The sequence below is a fragment of the Xenopus laevis genome, chromosome 5L (genome assembly GCF_017654675.1).
Source record: "Xenopus laevis strain J_2021 chromosome 5L, Xenopus_laevis_v10.1, whole genome shotgun sequence".
NCBI classification, from domain to species: Eukaryota; Metazoa; Chordata; class Amphibia; order Anura; family Pipidae; genus Xenopus; species Xenopus laevis.
The window spans coordinates 111,819,383-111,839,007 of record NC_054379.1 but is presented as its reverse complement, the minus strand read 5'-3'; the positions used below and the strand labels follow the sequence as shown (position 1 = coordinate 111,839,007).

General features: G+C 37.0%; 1 protein-coding gene across 4 annotated transcripts in view; it reads left to right on the top strand.

The window, feature by feature from the left end:
• The window catches only part of fgf12.L (fibroblast growth factor 12 L homeolog), a 260,138-nt gene extending 240,916 nt beyond the window's left edge, over positions 1 to 19,222 (top strand). For all 4 annotated transcript variants that reach the window (XM_041563263.1, XM_018263600.2, XM_018263601.2 and 1 more), the window contains 2 exons: positions 10,534 to 10,732; positions 16,743 to 19,222. In XM_041563263.1, coding sequence (XP_041419197.1) covers positions 10,534 to 10,732; positions 16,743 to 16,861 — 318 coding nt within the window. In that variant the 3' untranslated portion in view covers positions 16,862 to 19,222. The remainder of the gene's footprint in view (positions 1 to 10,533; positions 10,733 to 16,742) is intronic.
• The last annotated feature ends 403 nt before the right edge of the window (positions 19,223 to 19,625 follow it).

Sequence of the window (19,625 nt, the reverse complement as noted above, 5' to 3'; positions counted from 1 at the left end):
TTTAATATTAGCAGTATAGCATTTTATTATTAAACCGGATATATTGTAGAGCTTTTCCAGCGGATTAAACAAGGGGATGTACCATTTCTGGCAGATGCTGGCAGTGCTATGGCAAGTGACAAATCTATTCTATTATTTGAATTAACTATCTCCTAGAATTGGCAGACTCCTTGTTTAAAGGACCACTTACCAGAAAATGAAAATGCTGTAAAAGCATTTACAAACCGGCTTCTCTTAGTCTGCAATTTTGAAAAATTGGCACCATTTATAGAAAGTATATTTGTATTTTGAAAATAGCTATAGTTTTTTTAAATCAGCACTTGGGAACAAAAAATGAAGATATATTATCAGAGGGTCCATTACACAAACTGGATCGGATGAGGCATTGTTTAGACAACAGATAATTAATGATAATAATAATAGTAGTTCATAACTCAACATTTTAATTAAAAACTCACTTTTTTGTGTTATTGATTATTCAGTCAGCAGGAAAACCTTTTTTTGCAGCCTTTCAAGTTGTTTTTGATCCAATTTATATAGTTCATGTTGATGTGACCATAAAAATACTGAATTGCAAATTAAACCCACCGTATGACACACCTATTATTGTAGACTAGAAGTGCCACTAATGCTGAATTGAGTCCGACAAGCCTACTTGGATAAACTTGACTTGCTGGCATGCACCCTCACTCGCAATTCCTACCCATATCCTGACAAACACTTGATTTTTGCTGGAAACTGAACCCCTCAAGACTAAAGCTTAAAGACTGAACCTGAAGTAGGCATATGAATAAAATGATCTAATTGTAGTAGTGCAAAATGTTGGCGCTGTATGCATGAACTACCATTCCTGCCCCACCACTCATTGGGCATGCCAGCTTTTGAATGGGGCTACATATCCTTCCAGCATTATCATAATTTATTTATGTAGTGCTACCAAGTTATGCAGCAGATATCTAAGGTTATAAAACACTATAGGGAGTCAATAACAATAGTGTTAAGCAAATCCCTTTTATACTATGAAAAGCAGATTTTATTTTTTCTAGTTGTAGATTTTTATTTTCAATTTCTTTAGCTGTTTTTCTTTTTTTTCTCCATCCAGTTGATGGTCAAATATGTCTGCAAGCTTTCTAAAAAGATTCACAAGGGCATACCATTTTTTTTTTGCAATATTACTTAAGAGACACAACATTATTTGAGATACACATATACTGTACCTACATAGAGATTATATGTGATATAATGTAAGTAAAAAATTTGAATTACCCCAGTTTAACATTGCCATTGCAAATTCATGTTTATGTGTAACATCTTTGTCTCAAGGAGCAAAAGTTTATAAAAATCTGTAGAACAAATCCTCCAACTTTGCCACTGGACTCAGACATATAATTGGCTTTAGGATCATAAACCTGCAAACTGCTATCTAGACGGTCTGGCTTTTGAAGTTTTATCCCTTTGAAGCATGAAAAAATGTAATGGAATTACCGTACATTTATCCTGGTAATTTTTTTTTTTTTTGTGATCTAAATGAAACGGCTGCAGGTACGGAAACAAAACATAATTCTTAGTAGCCTAACAAGTGCCACATAAGGATGGCGAGAAGAGGTTTATTGCAGATATTTGCTTGAAAAGGTAAAATCCATAACACTCAATTTTACAACTTTGTTATAAAAAAGCAGTATTAGCTGTTATATGGTGCATTTCACTTGTTTTTACCAGTGCCTTATCTTAACCCTAGCACAGCCTCTTAAACTCTGCAGATATCCAATGTATCCTAATTCAGAACTCATTTCCACTCCACATAAACATAAATTGTAGAACTTGGAGTGCTCTTGGCTCTTAGGTATGTATGTGCCAGGGCAGTGTGTAAGTTTAGGTGCTGGATAAGCACCAGAAGCATGGGATGACCTTCTTATGTCCTTGTCTCTATTCTTTCTCTCTCTTTAAATCAAGGTTGTTTGAATCAGTTCATGCTCAAAGGAAACTGCCCGTATTGAAATCACTGCCTACTTCCCAAGAGAAGTGTTCAATCTTTGCTCTACGAGTCGTCTATCACATTGCTATTTAACTCCCTTTAGTTTCATTTCTCCTTCTTTTGTGTCTTTATATCATAACATGCTGTGTAAAGTGACAGCCCTTTGCTTCTAATTATGTACCTCTGTGGCTACATAAATACAATATAGCTATTAATTGCGGGCATGTCTGTGGCCAGAATCAGTGATTGCTGAAGCAAGGCTACATTTTACTGGGTATTTAACCTTTACCCCTATGGCTCCCTGATGTTTAGTAGTATTTTTAGTTAATGCTAGTTTAAAGCCAATAGTTACAAAAGAGGTGGCAGTATATACTGTATATGTTTATATGGATTAATATGTTTCTCATGAGTAGTTTTGGAAAATCTTTTAAATGTTTCTGATGATTTTTACAGCAGTTCTATATTCCCTCTCCTCTTTAAAGCAGAAGTATTATTGGGGTGCATGGATTAGGCATCTTAGATTGCACAATAGGGCAGACAAAGCTGTGTGTGATTCAGTCCAATACAAGTGCATACTTCGTTGGCTTGTCACTTTTTCAGATAATTTAACATGTCTGCAACTACCCTTCTTAGTTTTCCAGCACACAAATTGGCAGAACCCATGCTTTCCTCCTGTCCCAATTACCATTTTTCTCCCTGGTTGTTCAAACTCAGCAACTTTACAACAGAATTTCTTATGAACAGAAATCAGTTGGTCTTGTATTCTCTTACTCTGACACTGTAAGCTATAGTTATTTAAAAGGCATGTTTGCATCTTGATAACCATGTGCAACATTCATTATGCATGTCATGTATTATGGGTATGGCACTATGTTATAATATTATTACATATTCAAGACAAAATGGCCCCCAAACAAAATGTCTATAAAAATGAAATACACATGTTGCTTTTGACTATTCCTTCTTGTGAATTGAGCACACATGATAGATTAAATCCTTCAGGGCACAGATACAGCACCAATCAGTGTTGATATATATGTGGAAGTGAGTGGAGACTCCCAAGGGCCAGAGAGCGGAGGTAGTATAAGAAGTGTTTATCATTTGAAATATATTTCAGACTGGAGGATAATCTTGTCAGTCCTTAAGGTTAATTTAATTAGGTCTTTAATTTATTTTTATATACACACCTACTAAAATAGCCTACAGCCTTTGCCTGTATTCCACCAGGACTTTGACCCTATTATTAATGCCAGTAAAAGGTACACTTACTTCTATAATATCATACCAACATGATTGTGATTGACATATAAAGGGCAGAAACTATAGAGGCATATGTTAATCTATCTTTGCTGTCTGTACGGGGCTTGCTGACTCGTTTCATATCTTTTGCTTTTCAGTAGGACTGTATAGCCTCAATACATTTGAAATTTAGTAGCAGCTTGCAATATTTCAAGTTTACAAAGTGTTTCCAAAATCATCCATCCTGCTCTGTTTTCTTTTTTCATTGCCATAAGGCAACGTTACAATGAATTTTAAATAATAAATGAAAAAATTATGACTGGAATAGATCACCCCTGATGGCGCCATAGCACAGAGCTAGTTATGTGATTTATTAATCATCATTGTGTGTTATTACTGTAATCTCAGCCAAACATATTTTCATGATGCAAACAGTGCGCTCATGTTATTTGCCGTTTGGGAATTGCAGATGCAGCTGAAGTCGCTTTGTTACACCAGGACAATCACCGAATGACACATGCTTCCTAAAGAATTTTCCGTATGGCAGCCAAATGATCCTGCTGTCATTGCCTTTCTCTCAACAGGAGTGATTGTTTGCATCTGGGAAAAGAACATTTGAAAACAACACAAAACTATAAATTTATAATGCATTAAACATTCACTTCAGACTGATAGATCTCTATAAAAATCACTTTAAATCAGTGATCCCCAACCAGTGGCTCTTGAGCAACATGTTGCTCACTAAACTATTGGCTGTTGCTCCCAGTGGCCTCAAAGCCGGTGCTTATTTTTGAATTCTTGGATTGGATGGAAGTTTTGTGTGTCTGTGTGTGTGTACTGCCAAACAGAGTCTCTTGTAGGCTGCCAGTTCACATAGGGGCTACCAATTTTTTATATATATAAATTTGGCACCCACAGGAACATTTTGCATTCTTCCTCTACAACTTTGTCCTTTTTACATTTGAAAATGGCTCATGGGTAAAAAAAAAAGTTTGCGGACCTCTGCTATAAAGCATTGGGCAAAAGATGTTAGTGTAAAAACTAGCATTTTTCATGATTTATTATACCCCAAAGCTGTGAAAAGTCAGGATCCGAAAATCCACCATTTCAAGCATGTCAAGGTCATGCATAAGTCAATGGGAGATATCCCTTTTACAATTTTAAGATATCGTGATCTGTGCTGGGTTTCATCCAATAATCCTAAAAAATCAATCGATTTGTGCGTCAAATCTGATAAATTCATACGATTTGGGTTTTCGCTCGATTTTATTGAGTTTTTTCCCAACCCAACTTTTTCAAGTTATTTTATTGAAAAATAAGATAAAATCGTGGATGGGAGTATAAAATGGAATGGACCCTTTGTGCCTCTGGACTTTGGTGCCTCCAAGGTGCTTAGTTAAATGACCCAGGTGAGTATTACCAGGAGACAGCAAACTAGAAACCAGCAATGTTCTTACCAATGCAGAAGGCAAACCAAAAACTCATGATTTAGCCAAAGGTCGGGAGGAGGCAGTTGTCAGGAAATAAAAACAAAGTCAAGATACAGGGCCAAATGGGTTTTAACTGCTTTTAAATATGGGAATCTGTTGTGCAGTCATTTTAAAAATATTTTCTTTCTATTGGGATTGATGAGCTCAATAACACAGTACAGAACAAGGAACAAAATCTCAGAGGATCATGCTGCACCTACATATTAAATAAACTGGGAAATTCTGGCTAAAAATGTAGTTAATAATTGCAACAGCCAATAATATGCTTTTTGTGTTGTTATATCACTCGTCGATATGTTATGAAGTAACATTACTTTATTGGACAGAGAAGCTGATCATTTTTTCCAGTTTCATGGTATGAAGGTGATAATGCCATTTGTATTGGAGGTATTTATAGGTAACACTCAAATTTCAGCAAAAAAGGAACCATGCATATGTTGTGAATGCTGAATGAATGCTTCTCTCTTACTAAACATGTATAAAGAGAGACTACACATAAAAAGCTGTGTGATAAAAGCCATTTGCTAATTAAACATGGAACCTAAATTTTTTTTTTAATTAAAACAGCCATATCTGTTATAAAGGTGTTTAAATATCTGAGCTGTCAATAAAATATTACTTGCCCCGCCTCTATGTCTGAGACATAGAGGTGGGGCAGTCAATTACTTTCACTTTCCATTCAACATTTCCTACATGTCACTGCACTGCCCACATTCTCCCTCCCTCCTAACACTTTATATTAGTGTAGGGCACTTTGTATGGGCATTAGGTCCCCATTCTGGTTTATACACAAGATTTTGAGGTGATTCACAACTTTTCTTACTGTGTACTGTGATTGTGTAAGCCCAAAGGACAGATTCCCTAAAGGGCAAAGTGACTAACGCTAGCAAAAATTTGCCAGCGTGACGTCATTTCAGAACATCGCAGATATACTAAAAGGCGCTAGCGAAGGAGATAGACGCTAGCGTTGCTTCGCACTCTAACGCCAGCAGATGTTTCACTCTGGCGAACAGACGTAACTCCACAAATTCACTAAGGTGAGATTTTACTGAATGTCATCTCATTCACCAGACTTGCCTATGCCAACTCAGACCAGGCGAAGTACAATGGAGTGCATAGGAATGCCTCAATTTTTAGTGCAACATTTTTCTAAGTCCCAAAAAACGCTGGCATCTTTTCCTTTTTTCTGTGATAGTGATAGCCTGCAAAGGTCCGCAAATTTGTTTAGGGGTAACTGGGTTCCCCCCTCCATTTTCTAACATATGGAACATAAACTATTTAGCGGGCTCATATGTAGGGCATAATAACTACTCTATTTTATTTTATTAAGGTTCCCTGGACTTGTGTAATGTAATGTATTTGCTGCAACATATACGTCCATATAACTTTATAATTTCCCGCCGTATGCAACGATAGCACATCTTCACTTTGATCGCTGAAGTAATGCTAGTGAAAATTTGCCAGTGTTCGGCACCCTGGACGCAACTTTGCACTTTGCAAATTAGAGTTGTCCTAGCAAATTTACGCCTGTGAAGTGTTGTGATGGCTGCGAAGCCGACGCTGGCGAATTTTCACCCGTTAAGGAATTTGCCACCAAGGCTGAAGGAAACAAAATGTAAATAATAATGGTATTGTAAGTAAATTTTATTTGGCTCAGCTAACATGATAGAAATTGATATGGAATTATTTCTTAGAGTGACAGGTCCCCTTCAAAGGAATGTGGAATGTCATATATTGAAGGTTTACAACTTGAGTTTGAAACATTTACTAGTTAAAAAAATGTAACTTGTACAAATTGTGCAGATGGAGGAAACTGGTCCAGATATTGGCCTTCTGTAAGGGTTAATTTTATAGACCTTTGGAAGCTTTTTCATCTTTCATCAAATGTAGCCTTTGCTATTCACACAAGTACCTTTGAGTGCTGTTCTGTCAGCTTCTGCTCCAGCTGATGTGTACTGCCAATTTCTCTGTACTTTACACTCCCATAAGATTTACCGTATAAAGCCTTTATTTAGATATGGTTGGATACGTAAGCTCTTGTGAGCAGGGCCCTCTGATCCCATTTCCATTCTTTTGTAAAATGATTGTTAGAGCCCTGTATGTTGTAAATGAATGTGTAACTTTTGAAGGTCTGCAGGGAGGCCCACAGTTTAGTTTTCTATAACAGCAATTACTAAATACATTACTTTGATTTGCTTGAGTGTCTAGTTGCTATATGTTTTTTCAGCATCCTCTTTGTGCTTTGAAATGGACATACTATACAGAATCATAGTACTTACTACTACTCATTCTCAACATAGTAGTATAGTAACATAGTAAGTTAGTTTGAAAAAAGACACATCCATCAAGTTCAACCTTTTAAGTCTATATATATAACCTGCCTAACGGCTAGTTGACCCAGAGGAAGGCATTGACAACACTAGTGTTTAATTAGAACATATATTTCCTTTCACCCACATATCCATTTTTTTCTAAGCAACTTAAAAAACATTACAATATTAAATCCCTTTCCTCTGTTAAAGGAACAAAATTGCTGGTCCATGATCCAATTTATTATGATGCTAGATTACAAAAATGTACTTTGCCTTCCATTTACTTGTTTTTCCCGTTTTAATTAAAAAGGCTGCTCTCAAATTTATATGGCCTGTGCTGCCCTTTTCTGTCCAGGCAAATCCCTGAATGATTTGTTTTTACATCTTTCCCATAAGTGCAAATAGTTTACCAACAACTGCTTAATTCTCATGCTCTTAGACTTCCCTTTTGAGGGTATTTTTCAGGCAAAACTCAAATTTTTCGAGATTTATTATACCCCAAAGCTGAAAATAGTTGAATCCGCAAATAAAACCTGTTGAGGTCATGTAGAAGTCAATGGCAGAGGTCACTTAAACCATTTGAACATGTTTGTAGCCTTCATGATGTTCAAGTTTTATTGGTGGGTTTCACTCGAAAATTCAATTAATTCAAGGAATTTCGGGTTTTTTCACCAAAAAATGCTATCAATTTGAGTATTCGAGTTTTTTACCCTGACTACACTGATTCGAGTTTTTTCATAAATCAGAAACCATTCGAGTTGTGAATTTATTTGAGTTATGAAAAACCTCACAAACCTCTAAAACTTTGATAACCCCATAAATGTGCTATAACTTTATTTTTTAGGTATGGGATCCGTTATCTGGAAACCTGTCAGCAAGAAAGGTCCAAACTATGGGCAGGCCATCTCCATAGATTCCATTTTAATCAAATAATTCAAATTTTTAAAACTGATTTTTAATCTGGAAACAGTACCTTGTATTTGGTCCAAATTAAGATATAATTAATCCTTATTAGAGGCAAAACAATCTTATTGGGTTTATTTAAAGGGGTGGTTCACCTTTAAGTTAAATTTTACTATGTTATAGAATGGTCAATTCTAAGCAACTTTTCAATTGGTTTCTATTTTATAGTTTTTTAATTATTTGCCTTCCTCTTCTGACTCTTTCCAGCTTTCTGATGGGGGTCACTGACCCCATCTAAAAACAAATGCTCTGTAAGGCTACACATTTATTGTTATTGTTACTTTTTATTTCACGTCTTTCTAACATTTGTGACTTTATATATGTGTTATGGCAGTGCCTAAATCTGGGCTGGTTATTGTTAACTGTTTAAGGGAATTTTATAATTAAATCAATAGTTAAAATAGGTGATACATTTAGGTTAAGATAGAAGATTTCGGGGCAGATTCATCAAGAGTTGAATTTCGAAGTAATGGGAGTTTTTGAACTCCCATAACTTTGAATTTCAAATAAAAAAATCGAAATTTATTAAAAAAATATCAAAGTTTTTAACTTCAGGTGAATAGTCTGTATTTGAATAGTTGGAATCAAAGTTTTAGCTTATTCAATCGAATTTGAATCTATGTATTTGCCCCAAAAAACTTTTTTCAAAGTCCACCAAATGACTCCAAATAGGTTCTAGGAGGTTCCCCCATAGGCTAAAACAGCAATTCAGCAGATTCTAGATGGCGAATGGTCAAAGTTGACATTTTAAAGAGACAGTACATGATAAAAATCAATATTTGAATAGTCACATTTTTTTTAAATTCAAGTCGAATTTTGGCCTATTTGAAGTCAAAGTACACAAAAATAGCTTGAAATTCAAATTTTTTTACTTCAAATTTTCACTTCAACTCCCTCCTCCCCCCAGCCTAGCTGCCTCCCCCTCGGGCAAATGCCCATAACTCTTTACTTACCCCTCCGTGCAGATTCTGTCCAGCGGAGTTCATGGATGCCATCTACAGCCATTTCGGTAATCTTCAGAATGAGACTGGCGCTTTTCGTGAGTTTCGGCACATGCGCATTTGTCACGTAACAGAAAATTGCCCCAACTGCGCATGCACTGCTTTGCCGGTCTCATTCCGAAGATTACAGAAGAGGAGAAGATGATTGCCATTAACTCCGCTGGACAGAATCTGCACGGAGGGGTAAGTAAAGCATTAGGGGCATTTGCCCGGGGGCAGCTAGGCTGGAGGGGGGAGGTGAGTCTATGTAGGGTAGGGGGGTAGCATTTTTTGGAATTAAGGGTTTGTTTTACCTTTAAGCAACAACATGCAAATATGCCCCAGAAGTATTGTTCATCTACTAACACTGGGAGCACCTGCCATGTGCAAAAACCCATAGCAACCCTTTTTACTGTTTTTCCAAAATTTAAGTTTAATGTTGAATGTTTCTGTCTCTGGTGTTTGAGCCTGGCAGCTCAGTAATTCAGGTGCAGATTCTAAACTGTTACAATTTTGCAACATTTAGTTGATACATTTCTCAGCAGCATCTCTGGAGTATTAGCAACTATTGTATCAATTCTAACAGCTGCCTGTAATGAAACCCAGAGATTCTGCTCAGCAGGGACAAAGATAAGAAATGTATCAACTAAATGTATCCATTTAGAACAGTTTACAGGGTCGACGAGCTCCCCTCCCAGGGGGTGTAAATGACAATTTACACTTCAATATTAGAAAAAACGGTCACACATAGAAAATAGAAAGTCATTGGAAAAAGTCATTATTTCTGGTGATCTATCTGAAAACAACTAGTTGTTTGAAGGTGAACCACCCCTTGAATCAAGAAAAGTCGGTAACTTTATTTGTAATTACTGCCTATATGTATATAAGTGGGTAGATCTACATTTAAACAGTATCTGCGTTTGTGTTATTTCCCCCCCCCCCGTGCTTGTGGTTTAAGGCGGCTTCATTACATATCAGATATGCTGTCATCCTGCTCACAGTGAATGGAACTGCTACTCAGATATATATATATGATAACTTTGCTGGCACGAAGGCCACATAGAGATTTATAAAGTCTGAATGCTAGGAAAATATCATCTTTATTTTGAAATCTCACTTTACCAGTAAATGTTCCTATTAATATGTGTATATTACAAGGCAATAACTATGCTGGCATCATTTGATAGTATCTCTCTGTATAGAGACTGGCCCTCTACTACTGCTATGCCTGTAGAAACCCATTACAGACTACTTGATCTTACACTTCTCAAGGTCATAGTAATTAAACCCCCATTTGTCCCTATGTTATTAGACAGTGGCATCTGCTAATTTATGGTATTTTAAGAAGATTGGCATAATACATGGTAGTAAATATCATTTTAGTGATAACTTAAAAATAATAAAAATAATAACTTAAAAGTCCCTCATGGTTCCTGTTTTCATATTTCTAATTTTGTGGACACCCCAATACTAGTAGTCAGATATAATCTCATTAAGCCTTATTTTAGCTATTTTGTTGTTGTATCATTTTAGTAAACAAAAATGATTTTCTTTTTGTTGTTTGTCTGTTTTAGGATACTTTTACCCCTGAGTGCAAATTTAAGGAGTCCGTGTTTGAAAATTACTATGTCATCTATTCTTCCACACTGTATCGGCAGCAGGAATCTGGCCGCCAATGGTTCCTTGGGCTCAGTAAAGAAGGTCAGATTATGAAAGGAAATCGTGTGAAAAAGACCAAACCAGCATCACATTTTGTACCAAAACCTATAGAAGGTAAGTTATCTCTTCTATTTATCAAAGGGTTAGCTTACGGCAATTATATGAACCAATTTTACTGCATGTGGCATTGTGTGAATGCCCTTTCTCTCAGATACATGCATTAGTCTTCTTCTGTGGATGGATTCCGGTATATAATGCAACATTTTTGTGGATTCACTCAAATGGCAGTGGTAGCAATACCATTTTCATAAGAAGAGACAGCAACACCCAGGGGCAGATTTATCAAGGGTCCAATTTCAAAGTAGAAAAAGCTTAGAAATTCTACCATCAAATTGGAATACTTTGAATATTCAAGTCAACCGTTTTTTACATCGAAGCAATGTTTTTTTACATTTGCGGTCGAAGTAAAATCGTTTGATCGAACGATGAAATCCTTTGAATCGAACTATTCGAAGGATTTCATCCATCGATCGCAAAATTTTTCTTTGACTTCAAAAAACTTAGAAAAATGCTCTAGAGGGTTTAATTTGGCGAAGGATTGAAATCGAAGTTTTTTTAAAGAGACAGTACTTTGAATGGTCGAATATTCAAACTTTTTTACTTCGAATCGAATTCCAAGTCAAAGTCGTAGTATCCTATTCGATGGTCGAAGTATCCAAAAAATTACTTCGATTTTCGAATTTTTTAACTTCAAAAATTCCCTCGAATTCAATCTGACCCTTGATAAATCTGCCCCCTGTGTATCTTCAAGCAGGTTTATACTTGTGTTTTATTCACAGCAAGAGTTTTCCTCAAAAGAGGACACTTTATATCTTCTGAATAAGGACAGAACATTCCGCTGCCAGTCTGGATATTTGGGAAACCTGCTCTTTTTTGTGTGTGTGTTATTGACAGAACATATCTACCTTTTATTGGCATACTTGGCATTCTTTACTTAAGGATGCCAAGAAACCTTTTATTATATGCATTTGGTTTGGGGACACACCAAAAACTTTCCAACTTCTTTTTGAGGACATCAATGCAGCTTTTATGGCTTGCTAAAGATGATAGGAGATGTAGTATCTCAAAGTATCCCACAAGCCTTCAAAGAATACATGATGCAAGGCTTATATAAGGCTCACTGTGTAGAAGGTTTGTACGTTATAAGGCCCAAGACTAAGGGTATAGTTCAGGGATCCCCAACCAGTAGCTCGCGAGCAACATGTTGCTCCTCAACCCCTTGGATGTTGCTCCCAGTGGCCTCAAAGCTGGAGCTGATTTTTGAATTCCAGGCTTGGAGGCAAGTTTTGGTTGTATAAAAACCAGCTGTACTGCCGAACAGAACCTCAAGTAGGCTGCCAGTCCACATAGGGGCTACCGATAGCCAATCACAGCCCTTATTTGGCAGTGCACCCCCAGGAACTTATGCTTGTGTTGCTCCCCAATTATTTTTACATCTGAATGTTGCTCACGGGTGAAAAAGGTTGGGGACCCCTGGTATAGTTGATCAGTCGAAAAATGAGGCTGCAGGCACCCAATGATTGTTTGCTCTGTTCCTATATAATAGCTGATACCTGATGAGCCTTTCCATCAAGAAATAAGCCTTATTTTGCTCCAGGGCCCAATTCTCCATTTTATACTCCTAATAAGAAAGAAAACCATCATATCGATTGGCAAAACAAAATTGTTCAACAGACTCCTTTCAATGATAATTGACCTTTATTATTCTAATGTTTGTGGTTGAATCTAAATTGATCATAAATGGAAATTGTATACTGACCCTTGTTTTAGGTGAGGTATCTTAGAAACCTTATATAAAGTCATTTGACACACATTCCTTACATTTTCTCTTGGCTTATTAAAGTGACTTTGTCATCTGAAATAAGCCTGCACCCTTATGGACCATTTAAATGTATGCAAAAAACTTCTTATATGCTATGTTAACCATTTGCCTGGTAATTACTACTAAGAGCAGATATCAGGTATATAAAAAAATAACTGACACAGCATCAGAGGCTCAATAGCTTGGGTGCTACTCTTGGCCAGCTTGGGGGATGTTCCTGTGAGATAAGCCATCAAAAATCATGTGGCCTGGTACAACAAAAATGATCTGGGCTCCCCCTCCTGGGGGTCCTAATGGTTAAGAAACAAAAGACACAAGATCCTTTAGACATAAATGTGCTGTGCCTATTTATGCAGGAGACTGAGAGATCCCTGGAGTTACTGCCTGGTCCTGAGGTGGTGGTAGCTCTATGGGCTTCTCTGCATCAGTAGGCACAGCAGCACTTGATCTGGAATGGGAGTCAGAAGAAAGGGAATGGCTGCAAGTGCAACTATACAGAAGTGCACGTAACTTTAATAAAGGGAACTGCACTTGCGGACATAAATGATCCCTATCAACCTAAAAGCCAAATTTGGGGTGGTTGCTGGCTGACTGGGTGACAAAAGTGCCTGCCTCTGTCTTTCTCTTACTGCTATCACTGTAACATTGCCTGTAGAAGTTTCTAATTGGGGGGGGGGGCAGGAAACTAGTCTCTCTCTTACTACACTTGTGTCATCTAACCCCTATCCCACGTGTCATTTCCTCCAGTGTTCCCCACTCTGCCCCCTCCCCTTTGCTACAATCTCCTCCATCTATCGTCTCCAAGTGTCGATCTTGTTGACATGTCTTCATGTGCTGATGTTGTGTGCCATGTGTCGATGTTGTGTGCCCCTAATCCCCACTCTTTACTTGCAATTTACACTAACATAAGTTCCTGCATCTTGTTTCCCCTACACAGATCTCTATACTGCTCATTTTTACATCAAAGTCCTGGTATACCCACACAGGGGATTGGATAGTTTGAACTTTATCCCCAACCTCAATGTGGCTCTACCAGGACTCAACTTCTGTGAAAAAACAAGCAGTATAGAAGGAAAGAAGATACAGGGACTCCAGCTCTGCCCACCCTACCTGACTCTGCAGTTCAGCACAGGGGGACTGACTATTGTGAGTGAGTAAAGTTTGCCTGGGCTCTCCCTAAGGGCCAAAACCCACCTGGCCTGGGACAATTGTCCCTTGTCCCCCCCCCCCCCTGTTGGTGGCCCTGCCGGAATGAATAAACATAATATTCCAAATATTGTGTATTTGGAATATTAACTGCTTCCACAGAGTTTAATAGAGTCATTCACTGAGCCTTGTTTATCAGATTTATGGCAGGGTCCATTTACAGCCATAAACACACAAGGATCAGAATGTTTCAGTTACACATGTAAGCAGCTCATTTTGTTAGCACATTGTAGGCAATATTTGTTGTTTGACGAGTGTGCGGGTACAGGAAACGTCATTAACGTGCTTTGTCATATCATTTTTTATTTCCCCGATAATTGCTTTTAGGAGCTATTACTCTTGCCAAACCCAGGACTCTTAACAAGATGCTGCTGCCAAGTGAGGCAACCTTTGTGTTGCTTTCATTATAAACCATAACTAAAAGCTCAAGAATTTATTTTCATACTGTGGCAGTGAAATTCCAGACCCTATAAAGCTGGCTGAGAGTGGGAGGCTCAGTCTACCAACATTGTCAGCTAGTTCTGTGCTGGATTTTGCAGTTATGCCAAAGAAACACAAAATAGTGTTCCCCCATGGACATCACACTATTTACTTAGGGTCGAATATCGAGGGTTAATTAAACCTCGATATTCGACTATCGAAATTAAATCTTTCTATTTTGAATATCAAAGTCGAAGGATTTACCACAATTCGTTCGATCGAACGATCGAAGGAAAAATCATTCGATCGAACGATTAAATCCTTCGAATCAAACCATCAAACGAAAATTTGTTAGAAAGCCTATGGGGACCTTCCCCATAGGCTAACATTGAGGTTCGGTAGGTTGTACTTGGGGAAGTAGGGGGTCAAATTTTTTTTTAAAGAGACAGTACTTCAACTATCAAATGGTCGAATAGTCAAACGATTTTTAGTTCGAATCGTTTGATTCAAAGTCATAGTCAAAAGTCAAAGTAGCCAATTCGATGGTCGAAGTAGCCAAAAAAATCATTTGAAATTCGAAGTTTTTTTTATTCTATTCATTCACTCGAGCTAAGCAAATGGGCCCCTTTGTGTTAATTATTTAATCCCACTTTGCTTTATTCAAAGATTGCCGTTTTCTGAGCAATACCTAGTATGCTGTTAGGGAAACATCCTTTACTATGCATTTTTGATTAAGGAAATACTCTTAATATATTACTCTGCAATGCAATGTCATATGTTACCAGCCTGTTCAACTAGGAAAAGACTCATCTTCTAAATGCTAAGAAGTAAACAGTGTAAGCTATGAAACGCTTAAATAGAGCCCCATAAAAAATGATTAACATTTGAAATAAGACATCACTTATCTTTTTAATATATATCAGACTCATGCAGAAAGCGCACAGTGTGACAGATTTGTCTTCTGAAAACTAGGCTGTGAAAATGGAAAATAATCTCCATGCAGAGTACTGATTGCTGATATCACTGCAAGTTATTTGAAAAGCAGACATGTTCTTCCTGACTGCCTGAAACCCAAGGCAAGGAGAGAATCACCATAATCATAGCTTAATTCATTTAGGAACATATTTGCTTGAGCAAATTAAATGATGGCCATGGCACAGTACAGATATGGGACCTGCCATCCAGAATGCTCAGGATCTGGGGTTTTCCGAATAAAGGATCTTTCCATAATTTGGATCTTCATACCTTCATACCAAAGCTATTAGAAATGCATTGAAACATTGAGGGGTCCATTCACTAAGTTCGAGTGAAGGAATAGAGGAAAAATAGTTTGAATTTCGAATGTTTTATTTTGGCTACTTCGACCATCGAATTGGCTGCTTCGACCTTCGACTACGACCTTCGACTTCGAATCGAACGATTCAAACTAAAAATCGTTCGACTATTCGACCATTCGATAGTCTAAGTACTGTCTCTTTAAAAATTTCTTCGACCCCCCTAGTTCGCCACCTAAAACCTACGGAGGCCAATGTTAGCCTATGGGGAAGGTATATATATAAGATATTCGAAGTCGAAGGATTTTAATTCGCCAGTTGAATATTGAGGGTTAATTAACCCTCGATATTCGACCCTTGATACATCTGCCCCTAAGGGGGTTATTTACTAAAATCTGAATTTATCGCCCATGCCCGATTTTAGCTTATTTATTAATAAAAAAAAACTTGATTTAATCGGATAGCGGATTTTTCTGGCTTTTTTCCCTAATTGCTCGAGTTTTTGCTCGAAAACCCTGAAAAAGTCAGATTTTCGGGCTAAACGCAATGCAGACCACGAAAACGTCAAATTTAAATGGTTCTCCCATTGACTTATACAGGACCTCGACAGGCCTGACATGGCGGATTTTTGGATTCGGGCTTTTTGTATATTGAAGTATAGTAAATCTGGAAAAATTCAAGAGGTTGTTTTTTTCCTCTGAAAATTTGATTTTTTTGTGAAAATTTTAGAAATTTTAAGATTTGGATTTTAATAAATAACCCCCTAAATAAGCTCAATAGGCGGGTTTTCCTTCCAATAAGTATTGATTATATCTTAGTTTGGCTGAAGTACGAGGTACTGTTTTATTATTACAGAGAAAAAGGAAATCATTTTTAAAAATGATTATTTGGATAAAATGGAGTCTATGGTAGATGGCCTTTTCATAATTCGGAGCTTTCTGGATGACAGATTTCTGGATAACGGATCCCATAGCTATACTGGCTAAGGGACCCCATGGGATAGAGTCACTTGCAGCATGGTTCACCAAGAGGAAGATCACTTTTATCACTGTGAGGTTGGATTATTTGAACTGTTATTACAAATCTGCTATCTGAGTATAGAGACCAGCAGGCAGCAGAAATATATATAGTTATGCATCAGATTTACTAAACAAATGCTTGTCACAGTGTAACAGGCTCATTATCTTCTACATTTTAACACTCACTGTGGGAAAGCTAAATGAGGAGTCTTGAGGTCTTTTGATTCATTAGGTAGAAACAAAAGTGTACAGATATGCTAATGGGACAAATGAAGTTTGGCCCTTCCCTTTGCAAGAACTAATTGTCTTCATTTATTTTCCAGTATGCATGTACAGAGAGCCATCATTGCATGAAATTGGAGAGAAGCAAGGACGTTCAAGAAAAAGTTCAGGGACACCAACCATGAATGGTGGCAAAGTTGTTAACCAAGAATCAACATAGCCAATATCTAGCCTTGGCCAGACAGTGAAGACACCGGAAAATCAGAAATTACATGTATAAACTGACAAGACAGGTTCTGTTGACCACATTTTTTGAACTCCAATCTTTTCTTCTTTGGATAGGACAAAGGAATGAAAATGATATTGCCTGTGCAAATTTTAAACCAAACAGATAAAAAGAAAATTTATTGAATCCGGACACCATTTACATTTTATGTAAATTTTGCTTTGTGATCGCATAAGTTCCCATCTCTGCATAAAAAAAAAAACAATAAAGATGTTACCTTTAAAAGAAAAATAAATGTGCTGGCGATATAAATCTTTAGAAACAGCCAGCTTGAGAAATCGACTAGTGGGACATTTTCTTTTGTTAAATACCTGTGTCAATGAAGCATTTATTTTCCTTTCCCCCTAAGAAAAAGTGATTTGTAGGATATTCATGTTAGAATGATGTATGTTTTATTCGTTGAATACATTTATGGATTTCAGAGTGTAAGTTTAGCCATCTAAATAAGCACAAGGATCAAGCCACCATATACACTAAGCTAAGGAAATACAAGTGTAAGTTATGCACCAGCTGTAGTTTACTTTGGAAAGCAGCTCCCACATCGAACTAACTTTCAGAAGGAAGAATGCAAGCAAACACATTGGACATGTTTAGAAAATTCTGATTGGTGAACCTTGTTACACCTTGTGTACCTCACGAGGGTGTGTCCTTAGTGCAAAGAAGTAACTATCTGGCTTTGATGACTATTAACTGCAGATGAAAGGCCCTTAAATCAGCTATAGAATTATATTAAATATACCGTATGTGCATACACATTCAGGTTAACTTGTAGCTTATTCAGCTTATTCAGCTGAATAGTGAACCTGGTCATGGATGTGGCTGCGGATGTTGAACCAGAGCAAGATACGAGGCAAGCACTCCACAAAGTATAAAATTGTACAGAAAGTGCATTATACAGTATGTACAACATTTTCAGGGGTGCTGCTGTCTACTTTCCCTGGGTAAAGTCTACAAGCAGAATTATAACAATATTCCTAAAAATAAGGAAGAGAGGCCACATCCCCATGAAAAGTTGTGGAAAGTGGAACAATGTCTGAGATTATTTTTTTGAATTACTTATAGTTATAGTAGATATACCATGACCTGGATGCATGAAAATCTTCATAGTCATTTTACTTTGTTCTCATGCTAGCCTTGTTTCTTGCCCTTGAGTTTGCAAAGTGGCCAGACTGTAGAAGTTTGGAGCTCTGAAGTTTCAAATGAATCCCTTTGGCAAGTGATGGGAAAGGACTTTATTTGTATTGAACCCGAGGCACTTGATAAGCTACAACTTCCAGGATGTGCAGGCTTGACTTCATAATAGACATACACATCTATTAATGGAGGGTCCTTGCTTATGCACATAAGAATTATTCCTTTAATGTGTGTTTTTATTACATTCAGCTGTATGGCCTGACATTTTCTGTAGCAGAGGCTTGTTCCTCAGTGTGCACTAGGAAGCCACTCTGTTTTCCACTGTGTATCTATTTGCTTTACAATTACAGCAGAATACTTGCTCTTCCTCTGACTTTCATCATTTTTTAATGGCACAGCGAATAAAGCAGACAAAGGGGATATTACTCTATATATACACACAGTGAACACCTACATAGAATGGGAGATGTTCCATTTCTGGCATTTCTTCTTCTTATTCACACTGCATTACTGGGAAGTAAATACACATTTATTCTATTTTTTACTTTAACTACTTTGTATCATTAGACAATTTTATTCTTATGCACTGGTGACTCAATGAGATTTAAATAAAGTATACGGATAACCAATGGGCTTTATATTCTGTTGCCTCCTATACAACCTGATACTGATAGGCATCGGTTGTACAACGGACTAATTTAGTGGTCTGTAACAATGTAGGGCAGATGTTGAAATATGTTTTTCATAATTATTTTTGCAGTGTACTATAGTTGAAATGATTGCCTGGGTGATCACCAGTAACATTCATGCACTCTATGCATCTATCTTCGTGCAGTTTCTAAAGAAAATCAGCGTTGCGAGTCTTTAGAAGAGCTGCAATAAGATAAGTTAAAAAGGACTGAGCTACTGTGTATGTGTGTGTGTGATACAGTAGCTTAATGAGGAGAACGTCTGTTCTTGTTTTCATTTCCACTAACAATAAAAAGCCATTATAAATTATCCCAAAATTTAAAATAGGTAGGTTGTCTTGACACCTTTTATTTCAAGGTATTTAGTAAGTCATCTCACAAAAGTGCAGTTCCACAATAATTCAATGTGCCTTTCTACTTAATATAATGGAGGAAATTGAATTTACTAGTGGTTGTATATACCTGGTCCACACCCAACTGTAGTAGTTGTCAGAGAGTGCATTTTAATATATTTTTGCAGTAACAAAACAATAGATTTCTTAGTTTAAACCTGAGCTTAGGGTCACATTGCATTGATACAGCATCACTCACAGACATTGGGTTACCTTATGTTTTTTTTTTTATCGCCTTACCAGTATAATAAAAGTGTAACTCTTAAGGACTAACGTATTCCCCAGTATATTTTGCACATGAAAAAATGAAATTCTTCAAAGTGATATGTATAAATTTATGTGAAAAAGGCAGTGAGGTTAAAATGACTTTTTGTTATTTAATTATTTCAAAATTCATAAGTCTGCCATGCCCAATAGCAGATAGTGTAATGCTTGACTTAGGTGTTTGAACTTGAAATATTATATTATCATTGATTGAAAAAG